The 18,450-nt window shown below is 40.7% G+C and overlaps 1 protein-coding gene across 3 annotated transcripts in view; it reads left to right on the top strand.

The window, feature by feature from the left end:
* Nucleotides 1–1,427: 1,427 nt before the first annotated feature.
* ATP8A1 (ATPase phospholipid transporting 8A1) overlaps nt 1,428–18,450 on the top strand; it is a 216,983-nt gene continuing 199,960 nt past the window's right edge. For all 3 annotated transcript variants that reach the window (XM_036905468.2, XM_036905471.2, XM_036905469.2), the window contains exon 1: nt 1,428–1,723. In XM_036905468.2, coding sequence (XP_036761363.2) covers nt 1,675–1,723 — 49 coding nt within the window. In that variant the 5' untranslated portion in view covers nt 1,428–1,674. The remainder of the gene's footprint in view (nt 1,724–18,450) is intronic.

Below are 18,450 nucleotides of genomic sequence, written 5' to 3'. Positions count from 1 at the left end.
CCAAAAAGGCTGTGTGCTCACTTATTTAGTAAGACTGTACTTATAAATCACGATCATCATTAAAACAAACACATTTATCTTGAGCCCTGCTCTACCCTGCAATGTTTTCTGAACGCTGGAAATACATTTTCTTTGTTCTAATCCCAGCCTCTGAATTAGAGCCGAGTAGAGCAGGCTCTTCATAAATATGCATTGACTGCCTGACTGAGTATTAATGTAGGGTAGGGCTCTGATTAGCAAATGCTACCTGCAGGAGGCAGAGGGAAAGCCACAAATGGAGGTAAGACGCCACTAGATTTTATTTTTTCTTGAGTCTTGGGAATAATCACTTAACTCTCTTTTTAGACCTCTCCAGATCTCTCCCTTCAGGATCCATGTGAGGCCCTCTTCCACTGGGTGCTGGAGAACGCACAAGAGGAAGGGAAGACACAAACGACTTCTAATGTAAATGTTTTCCTTTCTTGGCAGTTCAGCTGCTCTGAGTAAAACTTACATTCTAACTTGAAGATGAGACGAGCAATAAATAAAAAATGTATCATACTTATATTGAAACCTTGTTATCCTAGATCTCGTTATACAAAATAAAACGCAACGATGTTACAATAAACTGAGGTAGGAGGCAAATTAAAATTTAATATTTATGGCTTTTATACTAGGACCTCTACCTTTTTCAGGTGAAACTACTCCACCCAACTTTCCGCAGGTTTGACTAAAAACAACAAAGTCCTTTTTGAACCACCTGGCCCAATAGTTGATGTACTGTGATTCCAGAGTTCTGTCAGGCTGCAGAACACTCACTGCAAGGACGCCCGGGGCCCACACGCAGGTGGGTCACAGAAAGACCCAAGTACCGGGAAGGGCCACCAGCGCCCGGGGACCGGTCTCAGAGCCTGTTGCTCGTGGGCCAGGCGAGGGAGAACACGTGGCTCAGGCCGCAAAGGCCGCTGACGGTGCATGGAGGGTAGGCTTCTACTCGGGCGACGAACGCACCGTCCCGTCCCACGGTACCGGCTGGGACTTAACCCATGGCGTCCCACGTCCTTCCGCCCCTGCCCGCCAACAAGGACCCAACATTACTTTCCAGACCCCGGGCGACTCCATTGTTATTAAAAGCAAGAGGGTAGTAGGGAAGGGGAGAAGCAGGTACACAGAAATCAGAGCATCTCCTGCCCTTTGGCCAAGAAGACGAGTCAGAAAGGCGTTGAGGAAGGACAGAAAGAGCCGAAGTCGCGAGACGGAGCAAAGGCGCCCGAAGAAGCAGGGGGCTGGCTGCAGATAACCCACCCCGCAGGGATGGTACGGTCTGGGGCGGAGCGCAGGAGGCTCTCGCAGGGTTTTCCCCGCCCCTCTCCCGACCTCCTCGCCGTCCAGCCGCGGGAGCGAGTGAGCGCGCGCCCCGGCGTCGCCTCCCCTGGCGCCGGCGCCCAAGCTCCACCCCTTGCCGGGCCGCCCCCTCCGCGGCTGCAGGGCGAGCTCGCCCAGCTCTGCGGACGCCGCCGCCTTCGCTGCCTCTTCCTCCTCCTGCCCGCGTGCGGGGGCCGCGCTGCCCTTGGTGGGCGGTGGAACCCACGCGGCTGCTAAACGCTACGTGCGGCGCAGCCAGTTCCCCAGCCCGCGAGGCGCCGTGACAGGTGCAGGGTGCGGGCTGAGGACCCACCTGCCGCGGCCGCCGCGATGCCCACCATGCGTAGAACAGTATCGGAAATCCGCTCTCGCGCCGAGGGTGAGTAGTGGCTGCAACACGGGGCTCCATGCGGAGCGCGCACGGGGGCACCTCGGGGCCACCCTGGGGTCCGGCTGTGTGTGTGTGTGAGACGGAAGAGATGCCCGGTCTCGGAGTGTGTGTATGTGTGTGTATGTGTGTATTACGGAAGAAATGCCCGGTTCCACCTGGGTAAGTCTGGCTCTTGCGCCTGGTCCCTGGAGGACCCTTCTCTCTGCGCCCCTTCTGATGCTCTTGCAGACCCATCACGGCTTCAGAACCCCAAATTGGTGACCTGGGCTGGAGCCCTAAGGCTTTCTTTACACCGCAGTGACCGTTTGGTCCCTGTGCCTGAGCGCGCTTGTCCTGCCCACCTCCCACATCACTAGCGCACAAACCTCCCAGTCTCCCCTCACCTCCCCACCCTAGTAAACAGATCACAACCCGCCGCCCCCGCCTATGGCGCCCACCTTTTTGCAACCCGCACATCATGGCTCCAGACAACATGGGTTACCTTTCCCAGGCTGCAGGATCCTTCTATCCACAGCCCCTTGCCTGTCAGAGCGCGAGGAGCCCTAATTGGGGTTGGTTGCTCAGTGGATACTGTGCATTTCAGTCTCCTCAATTCTGCCTTCTGCAGCGGAGTCTCATCCAGCTCCCCTCCGAGGTTTTGTTTTCTTTTATTTTGTAGGTGTTTTTAGTTTTTTGCTTTTCCCTTTGCGGGTCCTGTGCACTTTGACCAGATGAGCCGACTTCTTAGCAAAGGTGTAAGGCGTTTTCTTTGCTCCACCCAAGATCAGCTGTTGAATCGCTTCACCTGTCCGCATTGAGCAACAGATGCCTGAGGGTATATAGCAAGTAAGCTTTTGGGGGACTGAGACACCTTTTTCGTCCTGAGGAGCCCTCGGTGTCCTGCCTGGCATGGGCAGACATTCTGTAAATATTCCTGGATTTTGCTTATGGCAAAGCCAAGATTGTACATATTCCAAATTGTACTTTTTTTTTTCTTTCCTATAAACCAGTACCTGAATCCTGCAAAGGGTAGGATAACATGTTTTTGAAAGCTAGTCTATCTTGTCATCATCACTGATTGCCCCCCTTCCCTCTCACCTCACCCTTTAATGTGAGGCAGGTGGTAAAGTAGCTTTGGGGGGAGGGAAGGGAGAATAGGATTCCAGGATTTGAGACAGAGCATTTTATTATTTTTCCTCCTTAGAGTCCTCATGTGAAAAATGGGGCCACTGGGCTCTAATAGCTATGATGTTCTGATTGCAGTACTTAGGAAGCCCTAAATGAAACTGCTCTGAGTAGGTGGCTATGCAAGAGTCAAAACTGACCTGTGTCCTACATAGAAATTTAATACATAGTTATTTCATTTGTAATATAACAAAAACTGTATAGGGCAATATAGTTTTAGATGCACAGTTGAATAAATTATAGTGTTACAATAAAATACACAGTACAAAATGTATTCCTTTTTTTTACACTTCTGGTGAAGTGAAGTTTTCCTAATCATTACTGAGTGAGCCATAGAGGTAATGAAAACATAGTGGTAAAAATGGGAATTGTCCTTTCATATAGTAGCAGAAGATGAATCATATATTGTCAGAAATAAGGAAGAGAGAAAAGACCAGAAAACAATGCAAAACCTGTGGCATGTGAAAGGATTATATTAGTATCGAGAGGCTATAGTGTTGTTTTTGACTGGCATTTCCACAAAGAGTGCTGTATGGACTCTTACAGCACTCCTGGGGGTTGGTGAGGGTGGTGCTGTCTGATGGTTCAGGGAAAAAGCTAGGTTCAGTGACACATTTGTATTAAGAACTCTGGGAAAACAAGAACAGTTTCTTAGTTATTCTTTGTATTTCCACGCGTCCAGCACAGTGTCGGGGGCATAGTGGCACTTGGTGAATGACCCTTCCCTCCCCTCTTGGCTGGTTTCAGTTTATTATGTGCTCAGCATTTTGCTGGGGACTTTGGTAAGGACAGCATAAAAAAATGACTCCTAGGGCTAGAGATGTGGCCCGTTGCCTGCCCTGCCCACACTTTTCTTTCTTAAGGACTGTTCTCCTCTGACAGCTCCCACTGGCTGAACAGCCTTGTTCTGAACTGCAAGCCCTTCAACCTGAGCTGATCGGTATGCTCCCGACCCAACAACAGACAATCCGTAGGTGCTTCAGACACTTGTAACCTTGTGTTTTGGCTCAAACAGATTCTCTGTGGTGATCATCTCTCTTGTGGAAAGAGTTAAGCTTAGAGACATAGAGTGAAAATTGAAGCAGAAAGAACAGAAGGGAACAGGCTGGTAGAGGAGAGAATGGCAGGCTCTAACAGGTCATGTGAAGGCTGATAAGAGGAAGCAGAAACTATGCATGAACAGAGAAGGCTGGAAGAGACACGAGAGTGGGGCAGAGAGACAGCTGCTGAGAGAGGCTAGCCAGCCCTTGGAGCACCTCCCTCGCTGAGTTTTCTAGTCCCAGTTTCCAAGTGATGTTTAAATAGACTCTCATTTTACTTGAAGTGACATGAATTCATTTCTGTTCTCTGCATCCACATTGGCCACATGCATGGGCGTCCTGTGTGCAAGTTATTTACAACCAAACTGGGGCAAAAGGACTTACATGAAATAAGGAATAAGTAGTTAAGAGGAGCTATTACTAACTGAACATTGTGCTTGCTCTGAGCAACCTGTGAAAGGTCAGGACATAACAGCATGAGTCCAGCCTGGCGAACATGTCATTGAGAAAGGATTTGAGATGAGTGCTCACACAAATGCTCCTGAAACTTTCAGTACACACGATTCACTGAGGATCTTGTTACATGCAGATTCTAAATCAATAGGTCTGGGGAGGGGCTGGAGTTGTATTTCTGAGAAGCTCGCAGGTAATTCTGGATAATGCTGACTTGCAAGTTACAGTCGGAGTAGCAAGGTTCTAAAGGATATTCCATCTTTTTCAATAGTAGGGAAGGTGTTAAAGATAGTGACCAATTGACAAAATGGTGAAAGTGAACATGGCTTATTTTAAAGTTGTTAAGGAAATTGGCCAGGAGCAGAGGGAAACTTGGAAGGAGGATATACATTTGGATAGGTAAAGTACTGCTAGATTACAGAGCATTTCAGATGCCAAGATGAGTCATTTGGACATGGAATCGAAAATTTGAAGATCTTAGAGTTCGTCTAACCCAATTTCTCTTTCAAGTATGATGCCAATATATAATATCTCTAACAGGGTCAGTTGGGAGCCAACTTATTATGACATCCTCCAAATGGAGTCATCCCCCAAAGAAGTGTCTTACATAAGTCTGGAATAAGTTTTTATTAAATAAGTTAAAAAAAAGTCTAAAAATGACAAAGACCAGGATTAGTATTGGAATGGAGCAGTAAGAATGGGAAGAAAGGAATCAGATATTTCTGGGTAGAACATTAACACATTCAACAGATATCTATTTAGCTCCTTCAAGTGTTGTTCCAGGTACCCAGGATACATCAGTGAGAAGAATAGAAAAAAAAAAAAAACTCTGCCCTGGAGGTGCTTACATTCTAGTGAGGCAAGAGACAAAAAAAACCACAATAAATTTGCAAATTATAGAATTCATTATGTGGTACTTGCTGTAGGAAAAATAGAAGGTAAAATGCATAATGTTGGTGGGTGGATTGCAGTTTTAAATAGGTTCCTTAGGCTAGTCTTCAATGAAAAGTTGACATGGAGGAGGTGAAAGAGTTAGCCTGGTGGGGATCTGGGGAAAGAGTGTTCCAGGCAGAGGGAACAGCCAGAGCAAAGGCCCCAAGGCAAGGGCATCAGTAGTGGTGAAGGAACAGTGAGGGGGAGAATGGTAGGAAATGAGGTCGCAAAAGTCCCATCATAGGACACAGGAATGTTGTGGATGTGGGACAGGAGACAAATGGATTAAAATAGATGAGCTGCTCAGGATAAACTCGTGTAGGTGAAACGCATTTTGAGGAACTTTGATTTACTCTCTTAAACCTGATTGATTAGGAAAATATTTTAAAAGATAAGGAAATTGAGAAGGAAGGTCAATACCATAAGAGAAGATATACGTTCTAATTTTGAAGTCATTGGGATAGCCAAATGGACATGATTTGAAGATATTTAGAAATTAGTAGGTTCAATGTGGGAAAAATCAAACAGGAATCTTGAGTTCAGAGATAACAGTTGAAACCCTGACAGTAGATAAATTTGCCAAAAAGCAAGACAAGATAAAACAGAAAAGCTAAGATTATTAGATCTCTTCACTTCTACTCCAGCTAAATCAAATGGATCTTCGAATACATTAGGAACACTAGAAATAGGGATTGAAATAATAATGGTTTGCAAAAAAATCGTTTTTCTTAGTTAACACTAGTACGGAGGTAGGCGGTCCAGGTCAGCTATGCCCAATTGCCTAAAGTCATGAGACATTGGCCCCTTATGCATTTCTGTTTAACAATTCTGAGTGCAGAACTTCCCTAAAGTCCTAACACGGTCACTGAGGCCCCAGCCATCATGTAGCGGTTCTAGTTAGGAAAAATGGAAGAACGAGAGAGCAAAGGACTTCCCTGGAAGTACCACACAGACTAACGTTTATTTTGCATTGGCTCCCATCTGCAAGGGAAGCTAGGAAATGGAGTTTTCTAGCTGGCACATGGCTCAAAGTTTTATTACTAACAAGGAAAAAGGAAGAATAGTTCCTGGGTAGGCAACTAACAGGCAGTCACCATCAGGTTCTCAGATCGTCAAAGGCTCTTCTTGTTAGAATTAAATGTCCAAAAGCTCATAATTTACAAAATAATCATTAAATTGTCCACAGACAATACACAAAAACACATATCTACACAATGGTTTTCATTTTATTCTAGATATTATAATGGTAAAATGAAGGCATTCATTTGGTTGTATAAAACGTGCTAAGTGATAAATTCAAGAGTTGCTTAAGGGATTGTTTTCCTAAAGAGGCCTGTATAAATGGCAACTTTAAATGTTTGTGATTATATAGAATACTATGTTTGATTTACTTAAAAGGTAACAAAAGGGGCATTAAAGTAGTAATGTCTGTAAGAACTGTTAAAGGGAGAATTTTAGGAGGCTCTTTCATTAAAAGATAAAAAATGACCAAGATTCTTTGTTCCTTTAATGAACATGTATTATTCACCTGCTGTGGGCCTGCTAATTGGATGATGGGACAAAAACGTGTGAATGAGGGAAATCCCAAAGGAAACATGGAGATGAGTTTAAAGATTTATACCTGACATGGCACTGTGAGAGGGTGTGTAATAATATTTGATAATCCCAAATATATGTCATTTTGCTTAGTGTAATTTTGAAGATATTAAGGGTGGCAGAACAAACTGTTTTATGTTTTCTAACGTGAATATCCATCTAATCTATGTGTCATTCATTTTTTCATTATATCATTTCAAAACCAGTGAAAATTGAATCCTGTGCCTACCTTACAGCCACAGGAAAGTTTGTATAGATCAGAGGATACTTTTGAACTTAGATGTTTTCTGCCTGGGTCTCTAGTCACCCTGTTCCATTAGAATCTAAGTATTGTAAAGGCAACAGCTGCATTCTTCACTCCTCACTGGAGCCCACATCTTTCAACACTCTTATCCTCTGAATAGTGAGCTCTCTAAAGGATTTTTGTCTGTTTGCTTACTCACACTTTGTTCCCACTAGAGATATTGTGTGTTACATAATAGAACCAGGTATTGATTGAGTGAATAAATGAATTGTGTGACCTAGAGATGAGATGACCTAGAGATGTTTTATAATCAGACCTTCTAGATACCATCCTACTGAACTTGAGCACCGCAAAGGGAGCGATTTTTGTTTGATCTGTTCACTGCTGTATGCTCTTCACTTACAACTTTGCCTGCCACCTAGTTGCCCTCTGTCCGATGAATGGGTAACTGAACTGTATGTAATGGAAGAGCTTGACTTTGTTCTCTTGATTGTAAAAGTAACACCTGCTCATTGGCAAAACACTGCAAAGGTGTCAGGAAGACTGTAAAAATCACCCCAAAATATACCATCCAAATATAACTACTGTTAACATTTTAATATATATCCTTTCCAGCTGTTTTTCACAAGAGGGGAAATATATTTATTTAGAAAAATGAGATCATACGCTTCATTATTTTTAGGTTTTTTTAATCCAACTTAGTATTTCATGGACATCCTCGACTATCAAGTATGGATTTATGTGAATTCCATGAAGGAAGAGGTTTTTGTCTACTGTCACTGTTTATATCCTCTGCCTAGAGCAGAGCCTGGTACTCAGTAGGGGCTCAATAACTATTTGTTGGACATATAGGTTATTAATTTTATGGCAGCTCAGCATTTTTAAGTTAGTGTGTAATATGTTACTAAGGAATCCTCTATGGGTAAACATTTAGGTCATTTCAGGATTTTTTTAAGCAAACCAATCTCAAATGCATTTTTATACCTTTTATATTTTTCTGATTATTTCTTTGTTGAAAGTCCCTAGAAAGTGAATTTCTGAATCAAAGGTGTGTACCTTTTTAGTGACTGTTGATACATATTACAGAATACTAGTTTACACCCCCACTGAAAGTGGACAGGAGTGCCTATTTCTCTACCCCTTCTCCAGCACTGGGTAGATGCCTTTTTTTATCCTTTCAAATGTGCAATGCAAAAAATGAATCTCTAAGTTTATATTGCTTTAATTATTAGGTTGAATATATTATGGTAAGCTTTGTGATTATTTTTAACTTTCTCTGAATTGTGTTGATGTTTTTCATTGAATTTAAGACTTCCTCATTTGTTAAAGATATGACTTCTGTTTATGGTTTATCTTTTAACTTTTCATAGTATTTTCTAGTGTATATAAGTTTATTTTTTCAAGTATGTTTCAGGTTTTATGTTTCTGCTTTAATATCATTTCTTATTTCAAGAAAATGCTAATTATTCACTTATATTTTTCTTCTAGGACTTTTAGGTTTCATTTTAAAGTTATATGTGTAATTCCTGTGCGATTTATTTTGTTGAGCTATAGGAGGTAGGGACCTAATTTTATTTTTTCTCAGATTATAGTCCAGCTAACATAATCAATTATTCATTAGTACATTCTTCCCATTCTGATTTTAAGTGCTTCTTTTATATACTAAATTAACATATATAGTTGAGCTATTTCTGGAGTCAGTCTCTACCTCACCTTTTCTCTCCCTCCCCCTTTTCTCTATTTGGTCTGTTTCTTTTGCCTAGGGTATCAAATTCCTTTATTGCAGTTAATAAAAAATATACTCATAGCTGGCCTACTCCCACTACTATTTTCTCTAATTTTTTTCTGGCTCTTTTCATGCTCATTTTTCCACTTGAGCCAGTGAATGTATCACTAAAGTTTTAAAATGTGCTGGGATATTTGTTGGCATTGCATTAAGTGTATCAATTTTTATTGAGAGAATTGACATCTTTCACATAAGTGAGTCACACTTTGTTTTTCTCTCTACTTATTGCTATTTCTTTCATGTGCTGGAGAGTTTTCTTAAATCCTGCCCATTTTAATGATTTGTTCCTATGTGATTTATAGTTTATGAAGACATTGTGAATGGGATCCTTTCTAAAATTATATGCTCTGGTTTGTGATTGTTAGCACATGTAAGGTGGAAGCTGTTGATTTTGAAACTGACCATGAGTCTGAAGTCTTGCCTTTTAAATGGTTTTTCAGTTAATTTGCATCTCTGTAGGTTTTTAAATTATACTGCATGCCAGAAAACAAAGTATTTTTTAATGAGGTTTCAATTAATTAGACGTGACCAAGTATTTTTGGTCACACTATTTTTTTTAGCAAGCTTGGTTCATTTTTATCTGCTCAAGAATTTTGGGCTCCAGTTTCCAATATACTTCTTTGAAGGTTTCATATAGTAGCCCTTACAAAAGAGCCAAGATACTACTCTTTTTTTTAATCCTCTGTGCTAGGAGTATAGTTCAAAATTTAGACCAACTGGAACTTCACTAATGATTGCATGGAATCTACTCATATCAAATTGTCATTTGCATTTCAGATCAGCACCGAAAGAAAGAAAATACAAGCTATAAATACTAGACACATATGCAGTTTTAAATATGCTACTAGCCACAGTTTAAAAAATAAACAAGTGAAATTCATTTTAATACTGTATTTGCTTTCAAATATATCCAAAATATTATTTCATATTATCAATATACAAATTAATAATGAGATAGTTTGCATTCATTTTTTTGTAGTATGTTTTCTAAATCTCCTGTTTATTTTTTATTTATGATACATCTCAATTTGTATTAGTCCCATTTCATGTTCCTGGTTCCCATTTCATAGGTTAGGGGCTGCCACTCTAGACTGCACAGCTGTAAATTATACCTCCAGCATGTACTAACATGTTAGAATTTACTAGAGTTTTTCAGAATATAGTGATTTTATAATGGAAATCATGGCTCAAAGTATGCTTATTAAAAATACATGTGTGGATATACTTCTTTCTTAAGTAGACATTCAAGCCTTCAACTTCCTTACAAGGGAAGGCAAACACAAATATCCTCATAAAACCTCACACATTATGTTAGTGCCTAGATAATACTGCATTTGACATGGCCCTTGGGACAATTTAGAGGTTTTATATAATCATGGCGTCTTTTGAAGTCTGTTATTTGTTCCCATTTTGCAAAATTCTCTTTTTGAATAGACTTGGTAAGTGAAAACCATCCTGACCTACCTTCCTGTTTTTATTTAAATGTTAACATGAAATGTGTGTACATAGATGGTAACTTCGAGTAGTATGCTTGTCTGTGCAATGATGATCACTCTTGTTGATCTAAGGGACTATAGAACTTGGCTTCATTGGTCATTCATTCACACAGCAAATTGGTCAAAGGGAAATGTTTGTTTTCAGTTGAGCTCCTGTTCATTTTTGCATGTGAGCTATCTCTGAAGATGACTGATCTTATCTATTGGGGGCTCTGCTTAATGTGATCAGGTTAGTTTGGTGGTAGTTTCAGCAGCCAGTGTTCCTAAGAAGGCCAATTCTAGCCTGAGTTCTGGACCAGGAAAGCATTTTAGTGGGCCAGATCTTTTTTGAATATTAGATTGGCTTTCCTGAGTGAAGCACTTGGTAAGCAAACAGTGGTATACAAGAGTGAATCAGAAAGATGTTTGACACCAGTCTAGGATAGTTAAACTTCTGTAATTGGCTTAGGTCTTTGTGCCTAACTCTGCTCCTGAAGGCAGTCCAACTTGATGTAAAAGAAATCCCCTTCCAGCATCTGCAGCTCATCTTCTCTCTTTGCCTCTCTCTCACCACCATGGGGATTTAGCCCTCCTCCAGCCCTGAAAACCTTAGCAGTGGGAGACATTTAAGAGGCTCTGACTTAGCATTCTAGGGGTATGGCAGGAATCACCCTGTCATCATTTCTTGGACCCTGAGTGCCTGTCAAGCAATTCATAGAGCTCCAGAACTGCAGTCCCTGCCTTGGTCTGGGAGAGGAGACCCTGGTCACTGACCCTAGCTTGGACTCCTCACCGGTGAGCAGATCTATGCCAAACTGGGCTTTCCATATAGGGTTCTGAATTTCATTGTGTTCCCTTTCCCCACTGTTGCTCTTGGCCAGCTGGAGCTCTTTAGTTCTGAGTGCACCTATTGTCCTGACCATTTTTCTTGGATCCCCACTCTACCTTTTTATTTTTAATCCAAGCTCTGTACTGTCTGTGACCTAAGACATGGAACAGATCTATCTGTATAGATTTTATCCAAATTTGATGTACTGCTCCATATCGTAAGCTTAAGTTTGGTTCATTCCACCATCAAGTCCAGAATGGTTGTGATAAATGCTCTCAAGTGAACTTACTCAATTTTCATCACTTTATTTTCACAGTTGTGAGTAATGGTTGCAGAAATGACATGAGTAAGAATGACTCTCCATCTTTAAATGCAAACTGTATCCATTGTGGTCAGGGCAATGGGAGACTTATATAATGTGGATTGTTTTATTGCCATGTTGTGTACCTCAGTGCCCAACCATAGCTGTACAGTGAATCAACTAAAGAGCTTTTAAACAACAGTAATACTTGGACGTATCCCAGACCAGTGTAATCAGTCAGTCTGGTCCTTGGGCATGTGGTCCAAACATTGATATTTTATCTCCTGGATAATTCCAATGAGCAGCAGTGTTGAAAATCACTGGTGCAGATCCTTGAATTTACTTGCTTGCAGAGAGGATGAGAAATAGATTGTATAAAGCTGTACAGGTTGACAGCCAAGAAAACAAGAGCATATGGATATTTTTGGTAAATTTCTTTTTGTCTATTGCCCAGTTATCTAAGGGTCTAATTACACTCCTTTAGATTTCCCTTCTCAGAAATGGTGATGTTCATATTATGCTACTCGATTATTAGGTTTCAAAGACTTCCCTTAAAATTCTAAATTAAATACTTAATTCAGTACAACCAAATGAAGAGTAAACATTTATTTTTAGTTGGTGTAATATCTACTCTGGGAGCTTGATGAATTTGAGCCTTTCAGCAGTGTCATTACTTGTTTTTTGCTAACCTACTTAGTTTTAGTATGTTATAGTAAGTAATCTCTTTATTCACCCTGTATTTGTAGCTTACGTATGAAGTCATTTCCACCTGGAAGAAATACCTTATCAGCTTAGTAAAAATCTCTGAAACTTCTGTAACAACTTTATTTTCAAGGAGTCTATTTTCTTTAGTTTACAATTATTGATACATCTTATTATGAAACTAAGTCTTTTGCAGGTTAATATATAGAATATAACTTCCCACAAAGTCCCAATTTACCTGCCCTCCCTGGTTGCTGAGGTGATGCTCGTTTTTGAGACTCTTAATCTAGGCAATGTGATTTCTCTGGCTGCATGGGTGGGTGCTGGGTGTCTGGCTTCAGCCTGTGATTATTATTTCCAGCTCTGAGGGTTAGAAAACAGGCTCCACAGTGCCTTAGATCAAGTGCCTTGTGTCCAACCATTGTGTGAATGTTTTTTGTCATATAGTTCTGAAGTATATGGTAAACTGTATTGCATAGGTTATTGTATAGTTCCTCTATAGTTTCTATTGTATAGCTCTCTAAAAAAAAAAGGGCCACTTTTTTTTTAGGCAGTGATGTGATTTGTACTCTACAGATGGAAATGTTTTTTACAAGGCAGAATCTGACCTAGGAGGGGAGGGAAAGTTCTGAATCACTGGCCAAGTTAACCCAAAATGGCTACTTATTCTTGTCTTTTTGTTTAAAGATCAATGAAATCATTACATGAAGGAGTTTTTTTGTTGTTGACTTCTAAGTAAATATAATTAGCAAAGAAGAATTTTTAAAAAAAAGCCCTCTTAATTTCCCCAGGTGCTGAGATGAATCTCCTGTAATCTTAAGTAATTTTCCCTGTGGAATTTATCCTTATGGTTGGTGAACTACTTTCTATATTTCAGTTTTAACTAAGGCCAAATACCAAGGCCTCAGTCTGAATTAAAAGTTTTCTTTATAAGATGCCAGACACTTGTCCATATTTTAACTGGAATTGTCCCTTTTTCTTTTAAATGCAATTAATGCAAACCAGAATCACCATCTTTACTGTCCACCTGTGCATTATGTTTTTAGTCTATTCCGTACCAGACTATTTGACATAAAAGCCACTTAAAAAGTAGAGTGGCTTTGTTTTGTGACACAGCAACAAAACTTGAGACGACAGCTCATTTAGAGCTGCCCCTACTCTCCTGAGCATCTTAAGCTAACCTTATAAATAATTGAGTTGAGAGCACATGGAATGAAGCACTTGAGGCACCTAGGAGGCTGGAGTGACATCTGATTTCTGGCTTCTCCCAGCTGTGTTTCCTTGGGCAAGTCACATAACCAGTCCAAGACTCTTGTTTTCCTTTGGCAAAATGGTGGTGATACCTACCAGTAAATAATCTGCCTGTTGGGTGAAAAGTAGACCAACCCTGGCTGCACATTGGAATCTCCTGAGGAGCTTTAAACATGCTGATCCCAGAGCCCCACCTTCAGAGGTTTTGATTTTATCTTGGGGGTAGGAGCTGAAACAAGAGCTATTGAGAGTGGCTTGGATTACTAGGTATCAGTGGAAGTGGTAAGAAGTGGTCAGATTCAGGATATAGTCTGAAGGTATATCTAACAGATTTATTGATGGATAGGATATGGAGTGTTAAAGAGTAGAGAATGACTAAAGTTTTGGGCTCTGAGCTCAAAATGATAGCACCATTTACTAAGATAGAAAATACTGGGATGAAAGACTGAAAACATCCTTTGCATCTTAGAGAAGATTGGGAGGATATACATGTGCCAAAATATGTATGTTTGTGTACATTTGTTTTCTTAGAAAGTATTGCATTTATCCTGAAATCAGAATTTCCATTCTCTACTTCCTCCATCTTTTTCCTGTGAATATTCCTTAGAACCTCAGTAAATATGATTATTAGCGTCTTACCTGTTCCCCATTGCCATGAATTTCAGACATGTAGGAACTATGTGGATTTAGTCCACTTGGGATTGATAATTCTATTTCAGAGACTTTCCACTCCATAATCAGTTGATGAGAACAATCTTTCATGTCATCACTGTGTCCTTTTGGCTCTTGGGGTGCTACAGACTACAGGGACATGTTTGGGAGTGAAGAAATTAATGAAAGCACTTGCTATAAAGCAGGTGCTAAGCACATGCTACTTTTATCTGCATCTGGTGGGTAATCAGGATAAGGGCATGCTGTTCACATTTTAGAAGCTGAGCTTTTACCATGCTGGGGTGGTTTGGTAATCCCATGGAGTTTTCTTGTCATGTACAACAATAGGCCCATTGCACTCGGTTCAACAATGGCCACAGGTATCCCAGCAGATCTAAGGGGCTGACTTCACAACTCTAATTAGTAGTGGTTAGCATGTGAGGCACAAACATGGCATAAAGAGGTCTTTTCTGCACTTGTTTATTTATGGTGTTAGAAGGTTCTTGAAGCATCTCATCTGTTAAACCCATCCTCTCATTGTTCTTGTTCCTCCTTTGAACTGGGTAAGGCTGACAGCAGTCTCACACGTGTGTAGGTGTCATTGCATTGATGTCACCCAGCACTGTGTTTAAGTCTTTGCAACCCACCAGCTGTCATTCACACATCCTGGTTATCTGCTTAGAGGAGGTTTCTGTCTTCTTTTTAGCCACATCCTGACAAACTGCAGGATGCCAGCCTGTCAGTTTCGTGCCTTACTTGCTTTATGCAGGTGACTCTTAGATCTTTGAGCCTAGCTCATCTAACCAGTCGTTGTGGGTTATTAAGTACAAGCCATCCCAGAACCACACCCATTCTCAGGGTCACTGTGGGACATGCTTGAGTTCTCTGGTGCTCTTTCATGGATTTCCTATTTTTCTGGACTTGCTCAAATGGACTTGTTGGATATTTGGCATGCCACATTTTTGGACTGCTTGTCATCAATAGGCAGATAAAATTGTCACCCCTTTCATTACCCTAGGCAGTGTCTGGTTCTATAGAGTAAAAAGCTGTTCTTGCTTATGGGCAATTTATGTTGCTGTGTGCACTGCACTGACTTTTCTGCCAAAGTCATAATTAACAAGTAGGTTTTAGGTTTCTCACTGGGTGAGAAATAAAGGTGAATTATTTTTTCTCTCTTGAAAAGTCACAGTGGAGGTAAGAACCAGGTGCCTGTCAGACGCCACTGATTCATTCTGAGAATAATGCAGCAGCAAAATGATGTTATTTGGGTATTTCTGCTGCTTTTAATAAAATGAGAGCTAGTCTGTTGGAACCAATCACGTATCTCCCTGTTTTTATGTTATAAAATGCATAAGGTGATCAAAAAGGAAAAGTTGTAATAATTCAGATATCTTCCATGGTTGTTTATTAGTATTTTTTTCCCCAGTGTGTTTTAAGGGTTCGTTCAATCAGAATATTATTTGTGTCATCCTATGAACACTTTGCTACTGGGATCAGTGGGGTTAACTAGGCCACAAGTATTTTTATCAACTCTTCATGCTTTTTTCTGAATACAAAGTGATTAAAACTTGCTTGTGTATTGACACTGTACCGGTGGTTTTCTGATGACCTCATAATTGCCTTTCAAAAAAATATTTTTTTTCTTAACAGATAGTATCATGGAATTGCAGACTTGGAGGGAACTTAGGGATCCTTTGGTGCAGCATAGTCCCTGACACAGCCTGCCTCCCAACTGGTTATCCAGCTCCTGCTTGAATAGCTCTCGATAAGAATAGTGCCCCCATTGTAAAACAGCCCTTTCCCTCCTCAGCCACTTGTAATTCTCAGCAAGTCTTTTCTTGCTAAGAAAGCAATAAAACCATGTATTTTGCTGGGCCAAATGTTCCCCATGTTGTTTTTGTATAGTTGATTTTTTTAAACCTTAGTATAGGCCCTTCAGTTTAATCAACCTCTTAGAACCTCCTTGAATTCTGCTTCTCTCCTGTCATTTGCACAGTTCTTAGTCATGTCATGTATGTCCTTATACTACCATTGTAATCCAGTCAGGCTGGCTCCAAAGCCCTCTTAAAGTTACATATTTTCTTTAACTCTCTAGGGACCCTCTTGGATCACAGCAGAGCCTCATGGGATTCACTCTGGGGTCACTCATTGTACCCGGTATTGTGTTGTTATTTTCCTCTGTACATCTGCTCTGTTCTCCACTTCATACCTTTAGCATGCACATGGTTTCAGGGTGCTGTGACCCCCCCTCGCCAGCCCCATCCTCCATGATGGGCCCTGCTTAATGCCAAGTCTGCCTGCATCTCTGGAACACACCTCCACCTTCCCAGAAGGGAGCCCATTGGCCTGGCTGGTCAGGTGTCCCGTGTTGGTCCTGGCACCTGTGGCCAGGATACAAAGCCAGGAGCAGAGAGGAGGGGCAGGAGCCAAGGGTACCCCAAGTTAGACTCCTTCAGAAGGGTTTGCAGGCAAGGGGGACCCAAAGGAGAGCTCCCGTGTGAGTCCCCTCTGGATGCTTGCCAGCTGGTTGTGAATCCACATCAGTACATATTCATGTAATCGTGTGTCTCTGTTTCTTAAGAATAGATACCTAGCTGAAAGCTTTGTTGAAATCCAGATGCTAAAGGCTCTATTTTAGGGAGAAAAAAAAGGAAAGAAAGTTAGTCTGTGGAGGCTTGCTGATCCCCAGTGGGCACCTTCCTTTACATCATTCTTTTAATTGTCTACACGTAATTTTTTATTGGTATTGACCTCAGACTCATTGGCCACTAACAGTGTTGTTCAGGCTTAGGTCATGTAAAGGAGCTTTTTTTAAAGGGGGAAATTAGTCTTTGACTAAACATACTGTTTGAGAGCCATATCACTTTTTAAACCATGAAATCATATTCAGTGTTAACTGAATTCACCATACTAAAGTGAAATGTTCTTTTTAACTTTTGAAGTATTTTCAAAATTGTACTGTAAGTCCTTTAGAAACTGTAGTTCCCCTTATATAGATAGGTGAACTCAGGAAGCACATCCATAGTCCGCCATTTTCATAAACAGTAGTTTATAATGTCCAGGACCCATCTTCTTTCCTGCTCAGAACACGGGGACTGTAGTTTCTTATCTTTAGCTCTTGGAACCTCTCTCATTCATCATGGTCCTGTGGTTAGTGACAGTTCACTGAATTCTGTAGATTCTCACGGTTTTGTAGGTTCAAAATTTGTATATATCGTGTGTGTGTGTGTATTTACAAGATATGAATTCATTTAAAGCAGCTGGGTGTTGGCTTTTCTCTTTTCTTTCTTAAAATAATCTCCTACCTTCTCTTTTGCTTTAACTCTTCCAACTAATGTTTGTTCTAACCTTTCTACTCTTAAGATGAGTACCCTTAATGGAGAATAAAATGAAGTAGGAGAGGTAGGAGTGGAGACCTTATGCTTTGTACTTTATTATGTTAACATTGCACCATCTATTCCAAGCAGCAGACCTAGCTCTTCAATTCCTTGTATTTCAAGTGGAAGGAAGAAAACATTTTTGCTTGTCTCTAGCATTTTTAAAAACACCTGTCTTCCATTCTCAGATGTCTAAGCATCTGGTATTATGTACTATTGAATATGTGAGCCTGTTTCTAGCCTTTTCGTGATCATCTTTTACGTGTTCAGGGACTTCCTGAGCAGCAGCAGTGGTCTCTCTGAATTGACCTCCCTTTTCCCCTTTGTCAGAACCTTTCATAATAAGCATCATTAGCAGAGGACTGACATGCCTCTGCTAAAATTCCATAACACAGAAGCCTTTGACAGCCTTCTGGACTTCTGCCCATTTAGGGTCTGGATGACAACTTGAAATATGTCCTTTCAAAGTCCAGAATACATGTTGGGGTTAGGCTGGTGTTCCCCTCTTTGACTGTCAAAAGCTCTTTCATACAGTTTTTTTTCACTATCAATTCTTCTTTATCACTTTTGCATTGATTAGAATCCAACCCGTAGTGACAATTCTTCATCCTGTTTTCTGTACCTTCTCAGAGATGAACTTGATGCCAAAACAAGTCAATGATGCTTTTAGGTAATTGAGACTCCTAGAAGATGCCTTGTAGATGTTTAGCAGTTGAAACCTCTCATTGTTAGTGCAGTCTGTTTCTGTGCCAATTTTTAAATCTATGTTTTAAAACACACTGTTTATTTCTTCTATCTGACCAAGTGATCTATGGGATAGTCCCAAGGGGATATCATTAAATTCCTTTCAAATTATTGTTCTTCTTTTCCTATTAAGCATGACTTGGCATTAATAAATTTTATCAGTGTTATT

The sequence above is a fragment of the Manis pentadactyla genome, chromosome 5 (genome assembly GCF_030020395.1).
Source record: "Manis pentadactyla isolate mManPen7 chromosome 5, mManPen7.hap1, whole genome shotgun sequence".
Lineage (NCBI taxonomy): Eukaryota > Metazoa > Chordata > Mammalia > Pholidota > Manidae > Manis > Manis pentadactyla.
The sequence above is the reverse complement of the archived record's forward strand: the minus strand, read 5'-3'. Positions and strand labels throughout refer to the sequence as shown.